Genomic DNA, 14527 nt, shown 5'->3' with positions numbered 1-14527 from the left:
AGCCTGCCCACCCGATCCCGCTTGTCGCCTCTTGCGACAAGCATGGGTTACTGAAGATCAATTCTAACCCGGATCTTCATGGGTTTTAAAATCAGTAACTCCTGGGTAATGGTGACAATACGAGAGACATGGTCAGCAGATAGTTCTCATTTCATCATCCCTTTGTGAATGCCAGTCACTGGACTATGCATGCAGTCTATATACAGTCTAAAACAACATACCTGCTGACAGGATGGTGACAACAGGTTTAGTGGCCGGCGATGTTCCCGCGGTTGATGAAGGAAGAGCAGTGACGGTGATAGGCTTATTGCCTTCAAGAAAAAAATGTTTACAATAAATTATTTGTTTGTTGTTTAATGCCACACTCAGCAATATTCCAGCTATGTGGCAGCAGTCTGTAAATAATAAAGTCTGGACCATACAATCCAGTGTTCAACAGCATGGTATTACCATGAATTAACACATTTATTATTCAAAACACAATTTCCTATCGTAAAACACATGCTACAAAGCACCAATAACTAAGGATTTCTTCTGGAACTGCTCAGATGACTATTCATAGCCTCTAGTCTACAGCAACTGAAGCTAAAAAATGTACCATTTGAACAAAATCCTGATTCCTTGGAATTAATTATAATAGACAATTTATAAAAGTATCATAATTTTTCCTAGGTGGGAGTCAACCTAACAAAAGGACTAGAATCTGTACTTTACTGAGAAAGTGTAACCCAAAATATAATGTTACATTTGACCACTTTTAAATGTCATTGTGTGTTCATAGTTTCAAAGCTGACTGTTCCTAAGCCTCACCAATGATGGTCTGTGCTGTGGATGAAGCTTGAGAGCCTTGGGGGCTGACAACGATGAACTGAGTATTTCCCTGGCCGCGCAGTTTGGGTACTGATGTGATTATTTTGGTAGGTGTGTTGAGTGACCCCCCACTGCCCCTGGGTGCTGCGATGACGATTGTCTTGGTGCCTGCATGGGTAGTCGTGACGCCAGCCACTCCGGCTTTGGCCATTGAGATCATGGAGGAAGGGATGGTCTTGATTATTGTGGTCACATTCTTGGTGGAAGACTGGAAACAAGCAGTTTCATATAGAGAGCATCAATGAGATTTGGATCATACCCAACACCTGTCAGTACTGGAAATTTAAGTTTGACATAAAATTGTCATAAAATCTATAACAGGTCATAACAGTCATAGTCGACAAGAAAGAAGATGACTTCGATTGGGTATTGTTTGTTTTTTAATGCTGCACTCAGCAATAATCAATCTGTATGGCGGTGGTCTGTAAATAATCAAGCCTGGACCAAAAATCCAGCGATCAACATCATGAGCATTGAACTACGCAATTGGGATACAATAACATATGTCAACCAAGTCAGCGAGGTTGACCACCAATCCCGTTAGGCGTCTCTTACGACAAGCATGGGAAGATGAAGACAAGATCTTACCCCTATCTTCACGGATACTAAATTTAAGAATGATGTCAATGCTGATATACTGACATGTACCTCAAGTCAGGATTGGGCATGGACATTGTTAATAGTTTTCTAGAACTGAAACCACTGGCCTGAATGGAGTTGTGGAAATGACCTTTAGTAAGCACTTACAGTAGGCTGGACACTGCTGATTCCAAGGATTGTGGAGGGGGTCTGGCCTGACTGGTTGCTGGTGAAGATGGCAGTGGGTTTGTTGGAGCCAGCCTGGGTCGTCACCAGCTTCACGATGGTTGCCCCTTGTGGCAGACCTCCCTTTGTCTGTGAGGGTGGAATCAATTTAATTGTATGACGATGTTTCGCTATATATATTTCATAGTTGTTTGAAATAAGACCTGAGAGTAAAGAACCTGAACTACTGAAGACGTAATGAAAAGGGATGTTTTGTTTGTTGTTAAATGCTGTGCTCAGCGATATTCCAGATATATGATGGTGACCAGTACATAATAAAGTGTGGACCATACAATCCCATGATTGACATCTAAATGTTAACATAAGGAATATAGCAATGTCCTCCGCAGTTAAAGAATGGAATATTTATAACACATTTACTACTTTATATGTTTTGGTCACATACAAGATGCCTGAAAAGACTGGTGTCTGCATAATCACCCAATGTTGGCTGTCGACATAAATGGAAGACATTGGGTGCAAAGTTTTATGAGATATCGCGTTAACAAGAATTTCAAATGTGGTCAAAGTGTCGTGGTGGCCTTGAAGATAAGGTCTAGGTCACCCAAATCAATTGGTGTCTGCATAATTCCCAATGTAGGCTGTCACCAAATTTGAAGACATTGTGTACAACAGTGCATGAGATATCGCGTTAACAAGAATCGGGATGTACGTATGTATGGACGCTGCTGAATACATAGTCCCCCGTTCCTTGTTGCGGCAGGGGGCAAAATTGATGACATGCACCAATCTATCAAAGGGACCATATCATCTGATCTCATTGGGCCAAGTAGTTGAAACATTGTACTAAAAATCAGCACTGATTCTGAAGCCAGTATTGTTCCAGCAAAAGCATGGCGGATAAGGATGTTTCTCACCATTTCAGGATCTAACGACATCAACTTTAAAAAATCATGGAAAAAATAATACATTGTTTTTTGTCTTCCTCAAATATGAAATTTTTAGAGTAAAATTAATATTTTTATACTTATCCTGACTCATGTTTATTTGCTTGTCTTCTTCTTCTGGCGAACCTAGTGGAACACTTGTATCTCCCAATTGAAGTTCCCTTCAATAAAAAATCACTCATTAGCACTGACCACGAGTTACCTCCCTTCCACAAGCGCGGGAACGAGGGCGCCACCTGAACCCATGTGCCTCACTCTCTCCTCATATACTGAGCCCAACACCTGAATTTCCAGGGAAATCCAAAGTGTTAAGTGGGGAGGACGGGAGGGCTTACCTCATGAGTCAGGATAAGTATAAAAATATTAATTTTACTCTAAAAATTTCATATTTTTCTTATCCTGACTCATGTTTATTTGCTTGTAGAATCCTCTGAATAGGAGGTGGGATTATATATACTTTGGATTTTACTAATTAGTGATTTGAACAGAGATAATTGTAATAACCCTAAGGGAACTTCATGAAGGCACTGAACTGAATTCCTGCTGTTAACTTATCAGTTGCCATATAAGGGTTATTACAATTTACTGAATATAATAAAAGTATATAGAACATTAATTAAGCTAAAGCTATTAATGTGATAGTATAAACTGTTGATAGTTTATAATGAATACTTTTATAGAACCAAAGTAGTAAGCTTACAATATGCATATATGTAAGTTATAACAGAATTGTGCTTAAGGTATAATGATACTTTAAGCTGTATAATAGTAACCAACTACTGAGAGTTTGTTAACTAATACATGTTATGAAATGAACATATGACTGAGCTTAAGGATTGAAACTTAAGCTGAACATATATATAATAGTAGAACTCCTAAGAGTTGTAGGCATATATATAGTATGATTATAGAACTGTGCTTAAGATATAATTAACTTAAGCAACCTAAATAGCCAAAACAACTCCGTAGAGTTTGTTAGCTATTACATTTTATAATGTAACCATAATGCTTAAAATATGATGAAACTTAAGCTAAGTATATGATAGTAAAAACTCTTTAGAGTTTGTTAGCTAATATACTTATAAGATATAAACACGGTACTGAGCTTTAAGATATGAATAAACTTAAGCTACATATATAATAGCAAAAACTCCGTAGAGTTTGTTAGCTAATACATGTTATAATGTAACCATAATGCTTAAGATATGATGAAACTGAAGCTAAGTATATGATAGCAAAAACTCTTTAGAGTTTGTTAGCTAATATACTTATATGATATAACCATAGTAATGAGGTTAAGATATGAATAAACTTAAGCTACATATATAATAGCAAAAAACTCCGTAGAGTTTGTTAGCTAATATATTTATAATGTAACCATAGTACTGAGCTTAAGATATGATTAACTTAAGCTAAATATATAATAACAAACTCCATTAGAGTTGTTAGCTTACATATTGTATGATATAATAACCATAGTACTGAGCTTAAGATAATAAATTGAACTTAAGCAAAATATATATAGCATGTAGCTATTTAGTACTGTTATAAGATAAGTAGAAATCTGTAAGATTGACTTATCTTCTCGAGGAACTGTCAACTGTTGTCTGAGGACCATGGGACCCGAATAGGTGGATACCTGAGGCGTCCTCGGTGGTGATATCTCTCAGATAGTGGTTGGCAAACACCATATCGGATCTCCAGAAATAACCCTCCATTATTCCAAAAGCATTTGTGTAGAGCAATTGGAGATATTAAGCTCTAATATTAAGAGGATTAGAAGCTCATGGAGGGTAGAGTCCTACAGTCTTGTAGGCACGTAGTATGACAGTTCTGATCAAAAGGAGATATAGTAGTGCGTGAGACTTCCGTCTGCGTAGCTTGATAAAGGAAATAAATCTCTTGCATTTTTCCCTCCTGTTTGGCTCGGTGGAGATATATTTTCAGTGCTATTACTGGCCATCGTGATAGATTCATCGTTATCATGGGGTTCAAGTATATCATCAAAGCGTGTTCATAAACCTCACTTGTGAGGTGTTGGAGCACTATATTCAGATCCCAAGTTGGGCGTGAACTTCTGTTTTAATCCTCCAATCGGAAGCTTCGTAGCAAGGCAGTAACTGGGTTAGGTTAACTTGGCGCCATTCTCAGTTATGATAGAGCTATTGCTGCAAGATAGGTGGACAAGCTGCCTTATAAAATCTTAGTCTGGCGTAGATAACATAAGTAGTCCGCCACTTGAGGATGAGTAGCATATCTAGCTGTAAATCCTTCCTTTGCAGCATAATTGACAAAACTGTGCCATTTGTCATCATTATAAGTTGCAAGTTGAGTTCACGCAGGGCAAGTTAGACTGCTTTGCGCTCTGGCTGAATAACTTGTTATTCAGACCGCATATGATACAATCCATACGTGGAGTTGGAATATATCTGGCTTTCCATAAGCTTGTTATTCGAGCACTCTGTAAGGTGTAGTATTGGTTGTCCGATTTCTTGAATAAGAGTTGGAAACCACTTCCTCGCTGGTCAGTAGGCGTGACCAAAATCAGATGGAGGCTCTGCTTTAGACTGATTTAGAGTAAACTTGTGAGATTAACGCTGGTGGCGGAAAAGCGTCGCAGCGTTGAGACCTTCCACGATATGCTTAGTGCGTCTGTTGCCAATGCTAGTGGGTCTGGAACTGGCGATCTGAATGTTGTCAGTTGCTTGTTGAATCGAATGGTAAATAGGTCTATTAGTGTAGTTCCTATTTCCTTGATAATTTGAGTGAATATCTCTGTATGGAGCATTCATTCTGTCGGCGATGGTATGTGTGGCGAGAGAGGCGTCTGCTATCACATTCTTTGCTCCTGGAATGTGATATGCTCTGACATGTATGTTGAGATTGTTGATTAAATCGAACAATTGAAAACAGAGTCGATATGTTCGGGGACCTGGTTGAGCTCAGTTGTTCACATAAAAGCGCCACTGTCGAATTGACTGTGTGAATCATCCACTGGGTATACTGTAGTAAGTTGCTCCAGTGTATTAAAGGCGTTTATTACTGCTTGCATCTCTAGCAAATTTATGTGTAATTGCTCTCTTGATTGCTCATAGCCCTGATGCCGTCCTGTTGGCAAGATGGGCTCCCCAACCTATATAGTGACACATCTCGTAGAAAGTGTTATCGATTCCAGCTCTATTAGCGAGGCGCCTATTCAAACATTCGATCTCTTGGTGCATCATAGTAGATGAGGTTTGACCTGAACCGATGATTGAGCGGTAGAGATTAGTCTAGATCACGAATTGCTGATGACTTGTAGCGGATGTAATTGTAGTCTGCCTCTGTCTGTCATGTCTTGAGCTGAGCTGAAGTCGCGTAACCCCAACAGACTCTGTCACTGTCGTAGTGGTAGTGGAGATAGTAAGGCTTGTGGAAATGACTGTTGGATCTTGATCCATGGTCCTCGGTACAATTATCACGATTCTGCGCCGTTACAAATCAAAACCTAGAATAGCAGATCTTGCGAAGGTTCTAGGTCCAACTTAAGTAGGTTTACTAACCATCTAGTTGTGTTAGTAGCTTGATGATGAATTCAACTGTAGTCTGAGGCGCTATGGATTTGGATCCATTTGTATCCCGTCGTCGAGGTAAATTAAATGCGAAGTGCTTGGCGATGTAGATGCATAACCAGGGGTGACTGCCATCGTTGAACTTTATGTAAAAATCGTCTGACTGCCGTGTCCTCGTCTTACTTGACAGGGAGGTCTCTAACCTCAAGAAGGCAGCCCAATCATGAAGGTTTAGATTAGCTGGACTGTAAGGAGGCTTGCTTTCGTTCACTGATATATTGTTGTCACTTGCAACCTATGTGTTGAACTGTGAACTATGATCGACCTCTGCGTGGAAGGCGTTGTCCATCTCGGTCCAATCAGAACAAGGCATTTTGATTCTGTAGAGTACCAGCTGTGGCGTCACGGTGTATCAGGAAAGGAACCTTGTATAATATAGTGCGTCGTTGATATTAGAACAATGCGTCGGTCTTCACGTAACTTCGAAGTTACCCGAGTGACCACGTGTTTGAGGGTTGATGGTAGTAAGCGAAACCTCCGGCGAAATACCTGCGCTCTGTAATATTAATGCTGGATAAGTTATTTTCCAGGTTGTCGTGAAAGTAACTTCAGTCTTGAAGATAATTCCGACTTCTTTATATAAGGTTCAATAACCTTGCAAGTTGTCAGCTTGTAGACTGTTAAAGCTGAACTTGTTGTACATATTACTTCTGAAAATCGTTGGCGATTATGAGTTTTACTTCGCTGTAACAAGACTGCTGTTCAATTTCGTTTTGAATTGTCTGCAGATCTGCGTAATGGTCACATGTAGATAATCGTATCGTAGTAGGTAGTCGGCTTGAAGATCCCTAATTAGGCTCTTCATCCGTTGATAAATTAATACAGCGGCGTTGTGTGTTGTAAATAGCCTGTGCAATTGTCTTCGCGTAGGCTTGTAGGCGGCATATGGCTTACAGTTGATAAACAACTCATGTGATGTCTTGAGCGGACTGGCGAGTGGCTATATATGGCGAGTGGCTAGTATATGGAGACCTTGGAGGAGACTTCCTCGTGAGCGCCGGGGACTTAGCGAATCTCTCGAAATAGCGCTTCTAGATCTTCTGGGTGAAATAGACTTGGAGCCACTTAGCCTTAGCGACCTTCGCGAAAGTATCGAGTCAGAGTTAATATATGGCTTGCTTAGCCGAAGCGACCTCTGTGTTCTACAGGGTGTGGGCTCGTGGCGCTCCTTCTCAGCGATGTCCCTCTCAATTGGTGAGGCTGTAGCTCCTTCGGCGAGGCGACCTGGGACTTCCTTAGCGAAGTGTCTAGAGTCCGATCTTAAATGATACCATCGTCTTCCTCTGGCGTATGGTGGTATGTCGGAGACCTCGATCTGTAAGAAGATCTATGTGAGGACTGAGGAGAAGCGGACTGGCGATTGGCTAGTGTATGTAGACCTTGGAAGACATCCTTCAGCGGAACTGTGGGCTTGAGAGCGGTGATGGCCGCCCGGCGCTCTGGGCTTCTCGAGCGTTGAGGGCTGCGCCGAGCGTCTTCTAGGCGTTGTAGAACCACTTAGCCTTGGCGTCTTGCGCGAATGTCTGGAAGTCAGTGTCGATCCGACATATGAGTGCTTGCTTTGCGAGCGCCCTTCCGTACATGACAAGGTGCGTGCTGGCGAAAGCACTCCTTCTCCATGAAACCTCTTGCAAAGGGTCAGACTCTAGCTCCTTCGGGAGGCTGCCTGGGATACCTTATGCAAAGAGCTCACTCGGGCAGGGTTGCCCTTGCCGGAGGCCCGGCGTCTATGGGCTCAGGGGCCCTACAGCGAAGTCAAAGGCGGGCTCTGGGGCCCTGTATGACTTAGTATGGGGTGGGCTCTGGGGCCCGTGGCTCTGAGGCCTCTGTAAGCCGTAGCGGTCTTCCATCAGCCTCATGATTTGGTTGACCAGGTCGTCTGGGATGGTCTGCGCTGGCGTTGAGGGTGTCCTCTCTGTGATAGTGGCGGGACCCTCAGTTATAATCTCCGGCGTCAGCGTATCTCTGATTGCATGTTGATCTGCGCTGAAGTGGCGGTAGCCGTACTGGTCACTTCTTATGACATACATCTGGAATGATAATCGAAATGTCATCATCATATAAACATAATTCTGAATATCAGAAGCAAAGTTTTTAGTAGTCTTCGTGGATTTCCCTTTGGCGAGGCTGTAAACCTGGGGGCTCGGAGCATCACGTTGAGACGGCGTGGAAGTTCTTCTAGTTTTATACTGTGATGAAGGAGCGTCCTGGGAATCAGGTAAACTTCTAGATATAGCGGACTCGTCCCCGCTTATCCCGAAGGTAACTCAGGATATATCTGACTCGATCTATTAGCCATGACTGAAGATTGTTTCGAGATTTATCTGCCTTCCGTCTCAAAGCGGAACATAAATATTTATCAAAGGCAGAAATTGGTAAATTAATATATAATTTACAACAAGAAACAATAGAACATGGAGTAATGCAACTAGGGCATTTTAAATGTGGATCGGTAGCAGAGTAGCGTAATTTACAAACAGTGCAGATTTTTATTAGCATGAAACTGCTGAGCAACCGCGGCGAACCGTGAATCAAGCAGCAGAAACACGAATAATTATCAATGCATGTTGAATAATGATACTAGTTACACCTCTATAGATGAATATAAGAGGTAACAAACTAAATATAAATAAAGGATATAGTGTGCAGGGAGACACAGGTGCTCTCGCGTCTTGCTCACTGGTGAAGAAGGAGAGTGAGGCACATGGGTTCAGGTGGCGCCTCGTTCAGCTTGTGGAAGGGAGGTAACTTCGTGGTCAGTGCTAATGAGTGATTTTTATTGAAGGGAACTTCAATTGGGAGATACAAGTGTTCCACTAGGTTAAGCCAGAAGAAGAAGACAAGCAAATAAACATGAGTCAGGATAAGAAAAATAACACGCGGATGGTCTGTGTTCCTGGTGATAATGTTGTTCCTGATACAAAGTAAATACCATTGTACAACAATGTCCACTGACCAGGACAATTGGTTATTAAGGCGATGCACAATAAACTTGTAGATCTGTGTGTGTTATCATGTTTCCACTTCTACTAGTTCCAACAAAGGCTATTTCAGTTGTGCAAGCCAGCGGATACTAAAATGGATCAACGAGTCATGGTTTTACCCTCTAAGGCCCCCTTTACACTGATCCGCAACTGTTCTGTCTACTTTGTGCATTCTAAAACTGAGCAGGATGCTCAACGGTCGCAAAACTTCAAGAAAAACATGTTTCTGTGTAACTGATCCGGTGATCATTCTGCCGACCAAAATGCATGTTTCTGGCATTTTCGTGGCGATTTTCGAGTGTCCTGTGCATCCTTTGAGCAACACCTCTGCCCTCTTTCTGACATGTTCAAATGTCCTTTGTACAACCAAACTCCTCAGTGACCGCTCCGCGTTTGTATTGAACATGTTCAATATAGTTGCCGCCACCATGGCGTTCTGTGCCGTCATGGCGATGTCTGTGCCTTCTCTGTACAACCTAATCAGTCATTTTGCCTTCATTGAGTGTTCTACATATTTTTAGAATGCACAAAGAAGGCAGAACAGTCGCCATCCTTTGTAAAGGGGTATAATGCTGAGGCCAGGCAGGGTAACAAGAATGAGTGAGTGAGTTTAGTTTTACGCCACTTTTAGCAATATTCCAGCATTATCACAGCAGGGGGACACCAGAAATGGGCTTAACACATTGTACCCATGTGGGGAATCGAACCCGGTTTTTCGGCGTGACAAACAAATGCTTTAACCACAAGGCTACCCCACCGCCCCCAGGTTACAAGAAGTCCCTTTGGCAGGATACGGCTCGATCATGGTATAAATCTGTGTCTGTTTTGTTATTGCCTACATGAATGTTGTTGTGGGATTTATGATTACAATCAATTATTGACTAATTACTGCACTTCAATTATCATTCTGCATAACATGTGCAATAACCAGCAATATCGACACATATACAAACAAAATACTGGATTTGAAAACTCTGCTCACCTTGGAGTTTCCCTTGCACTTTGACCCCTGAGGGTGTGACAATGGTTGGTGTGACAACCTTGATTCCGGACATGGGCGTTGTGGTAGCGCCGGTAGTGCCGGGTATCTTCTGTGTTGCTGCTGCTGCTGCAGCAAGTGCAGCAATACCAGTCATCTGACCTGTAGCTCCCTGCTGTTGAAGAACAACCATATTCCACTTAGGCTGAACATCATATTTGCGTCAATAATTGGTGGGGGGTAAAACTCAAATATAAGACTTTTCAGAATTATTTGCCTTATCGTGTACTTCAAAGAGTGTACATTAACAGTGTGTGTTTCCGTGACTTTACCTTAAGCAACTCTGTCTTACATTTTTTATGCATCTTTGTCCAATTGTCTTTGTTTGCATTTAAAAACACACAACCAAAAAAACAGGACTACAATTTATACGAGTGTGCCTGTAATCTCCTTTTAAAACAGCATACATATTTGTCTTCTAGTCCATTGGTTAAAAATGTGTCCCATCAAAAGTATCCTTTATGAACATTGGTTCTACAAATTTACAAAGTTTCAAAATGTGTTATGATTATTTGGAGAGCACCCCAAAATGCAGGATTATCAAACCACAATTATCCATGGAGACAACTTCAGAGATGCTGCAGATTAATTTCAATGCACGACATAAATTACATACACTGGTTACTATTGTTTTATGTCCCTGCCCAACGCTGATGATCTGGGGCGTGGCTACCCTCATTCCCTGAGACACTGGTGTGATTGTGACGGGAGCCTTGACCCTTGGTGTGGCAGTCACTGCAAACAAATAAAGTCCTCTCAAACAATATGCAAAATGACCAGGAAAGTTAAAACACAACGTGAGTTTCTAAGTGTCAATAAATTATCAAAAACACAATTTAAACCACACAAAAAAGAAAAGAGAGAAGGAAAATGAAATAGAAAAAGAATGATATCATTATCAAATATTTGAGAAAACAATACCAGGGATATTTCAGACTATGCTTGTGAGATTAAAATGATAATCACTTTAAGGTAACCTAACCTTTAATTTCAAAATTACTCAGTCCAGTTATTTGAGACAAGCAAAATACATGCCAGAAAACTAAAAGCTAAATCAACAAATTGAACAATCACAAATATCTACCTCCATGATGCAACAAATTAGAAACTCATGCCTGTAAACTAAACTGCAAATTAACACAACTAAGCAGTTAACATTCATGTCTTTAACACGGACAAACTGAACATACTCAAAACAGAAAACAGGAAACAATGGCACAGATGACAGACAGAGTCTCAACAGGCTGGACATGGACAAAGACAACCCATTCCTGTGAATCGCCACATTCAGAATTCTTCTAATTATTTGAAATGTTTTAAAAACATTTGAATATAAGCCATGCACACAAAGCAATGAAAGCATGAAAAATCATCCAGTTATTTTTACTCAAGATGGAAGCATGCTTTTTGAGATATATGTAAAATAAAACTGCAAATTTTATTACAAAAATGAATTTAAATCCAACATCAAAATTACTTTAATTTATTAGGACAGAACTAGTACTTTTCATAGTAATTTTTTCCCATGATGCAGTGATAAATTAATCACTGATTTTTAAGACGATTGTTCTCTTGCATTTTGTGATGAAAAAATGTAAAATATATATAAAAAGATAAATGTGGCCGTAATTATATTGATAAATGTTTACAGTATGGTTTCATGCACAAATAGTTAAAAAACATGACCAAAAAAATTTTTTTTTTGTTATTCATGCTATGGACGAGCCAGGCCGACAACGTTGCCTAACTATATACCTCTGATTGTCTGTGGGGCGGTGAGTGCGAGCGAGGCCAGATTGGCCGCTCCTAGAGGCCTCACTGCACCAGTGGCTGGGAACAGGAGACAGTGAGATAGATCAGAGAGGCACATTGGATGACAGTAGACAGATGAGGGGCACATAATAGACAGAACAAGATAAATAGGGCTGACAGTTCTAGTAGATAGATCAGGAGCACATGAGGGTGACAGTAGATTGGGGCACATAGGATGAAAGTAGATAGATTAGGGGCACATAGGGATGACAGTAGATAAATAAGGAGCACATAGGGATGACAGATAAATCTGGGGCATATAGGGATGACAGTAGATAAATCAGGGGCACGTAGGGATGACAGTAGATAAATCAGGGGCACGTAAGGATGACAGATAAATCAGGGGCACATAGGGATGACAGTAGATAAATCAGGGGCATGTAGGGATGACAGTAGATAAATCAGGGGCATGTAGGGATGACAGTAGGTAAATCAGGGGCATGTAGGGATGACTGTAGATAAATCAGGGGCATCTAGGGATGACAGTAGATAAATAAGGGGCATGTAGGGATGACAGTAGATAAATCAGGGGCACATAAGGTTGACAGTAGATAAATCAGGGGCACGTAGGCTGACTGACTGAGTTTGGTTTTACGCCGCTTTTAGCAATATTCCAGCAATATCACGGCGGAGGACACCAGAAATGGGCTTCACACATTGCACCCATGTGGGGTCTTCGGCGTGACGAGCCAACGCTTTAACCATTGGCTACCCACCGCACCTAAGGTTGACGTAGGCAGGGGCACGTAGGGATGACAGTAGATAAATCAGGGGTAGTTATGGTAACTGTAGATAAATTGGGGGCACATAAGGGTGACAAAAATAGCAATAGAGTGATAAGATAAAGTAGACAGGCTTTGTGAAGGACATAACCAGGTTCTATTGAAATTAACTTTCAACAACAAATCATCACACTGACCCTTTTCTCTATAGTACCCATCCTTACTTTTTCAATATTAACAGTACGGAAAGCAGAGGGCTTTTTCCCATTGTTTAAAATTGCCTGTAGTAAGACCATTACTTTTATCAGAGTACATCTGGACAGATTTCAGACAATATTTTAGGTCCAAAATTGTCTATCTATTTAAATTAATTCCAACCGCATGAAAAATTCTGTTGTGCTAATGATCACAATTCCATGGACAAAGAAGAGAGGCATGGGATAGACATGACAGTATCGATCAGCAGGTTTAACAGGGAAAAGAGCTAATGATCACAATTCCATGGACAAAGAAGAGAGGCATGGGATAGACAGGACAGTATCGATCAGCAGGTTTAACAGGAAAAAGAGCCAATGATCACAATTCTATGGACAAAGAAGAGAGGCATGGGATAGACAGGACAGTATCGATCAGCAGGTTTAACAGGAAAAAGAGCTAATGATCACAATTCCATGGACAAAGAAGAGAGGCATGGGATCGACAGGACAGTATCAATCAGCAGGTTTAACAGGAAAAGAGCCAATGATCACAATTCTATGGACAAAGAAGAGAGGCATGGGATAGACATGACAGTATCGATCAGCAGGTTTAACAGGAAAAAGAGCTAATGATCACAATTCCATGGACAAAGAAGAGAGGCATGGGATCGACAGGACAGTATCAATCAGCAGGTTTAACAGGAAAAAGAGCCAATGATCACAATTCTATGGACAAAGAAGAGAGGCATGGGATAGACAGGACAGTATCGATCAGCAGGTTTAACAGGAAAAAGAGCCAATGATCACAATTCTATGGATAAAGAAGAGAGGCATGGGATAGACAGGACAGTATCGATCAGCAGGTTTAACAGGAAAAAGAGCCAATGATCACAATTCTATGGACAAAGAAGAGAGGCATGGGATAGACAGGACAGTATCGATCAGCAGGTTTAACAGGGAAAAGAGCTAATGATCACAAATCCATGGACAAAGAAGAGAGGCATGGAATCGACAGGACAGTATCGATCAGCAGGTTTAACAGGGAAAGGGACAGAAGAGGACTAGCAATGTTCCATCCAAACATCTGTTGATGTTTAATGGAGTTTTCATATTCAGTTTCTAAACTTGGCAGTAGGATAAGTTCCAGTTTTAAAGCCTATGAGGTATCCTACCATCAACAGGAAACTACATCTTGCAAACATTCAAATTCACTTCGAACAAAGGGTCTTGCATGATCATCTTAACGTGTTCAATTACTGTTACAGAATATATCTAAAGTGACTTTGGTTGTAAACCCATTTTGATGTGGTTTTATTGTTTCTTTGTAGCTTATTGCTGCACTCGGCAATATTCCTGCTATATGGCGGCGGTGTGTAGATAATCGAGTCTGGACAAGACAAACCAGTGATCAACAACATGAGCATTGATCTACTCAATTGGGATATGATGACGTGTCAACAAAACTGACTACCCAATCCCCTAAGTCTCCTCTTATGACAAGTATGGTTGCTGAGGATCCAGATCTTCACAGGTATAAAACTTCTTTGAACAGAGGAGTTGACTTAATGTGGGAGAACAGT

The 14527-nt window shown here is 41.0% G+C and overlaps 1 protein-coding gene across 1 annotated transcript in view; it reads right to left on the bottom strand.

Moving 5' to 3' along the window:
- Positions 1–14527, bottom strand: part of LOC124262318 (host cell factor 1-like) — a 34629-nt gene that overhangs the window by 14142 nt on the left and 5960 nt on the right. Inside the window, exons 9-15 of the mRNA XM_046696803.1 lie at positions 11972–12046; positions 10833–10951; positions 10160–10331; positions 9073–9107; positions 1618–1764; positions 811–1078; positions 222–311 (exon numbers count right to left, since the gene is read on the bottom strand). Coding sequence (XP_046552759.1) covers positions 222–311; positions 811–1078; positions 1618–1764; positions 9073–9107; positions 10160–10331; positions 10833–10951; positions 11972–12046 — 906 coding nt within the window. The remainder of the gene's footprint in view (positions 1–221; positions 312–810; positions 1079–1617; positions 1765–9072; positions 9108–10159; positions 10332–10832; positions 10952–11971; positions 12047–14527) is intronic.

Source organism: Haliotis rubra, unplaced genomic scaffold, assembly GCF_003918875.1.
Source record: "Haliotis rubra isolate DU_JTF1 unplaced genomic scaffold, ASM391887v1 Scf830, whole genome shotgun sequence".
In the NCBI taxonomy this organism is placed as follows: Eukaryota; Metazoa; Mollusca; class Gastropoda; order Lepetellida; family Haliotidae; genus Haliotis; species Haliotis rubra.
This window is presented reverse-complemented; position numbering and strand designations above follow the sequence as displayed.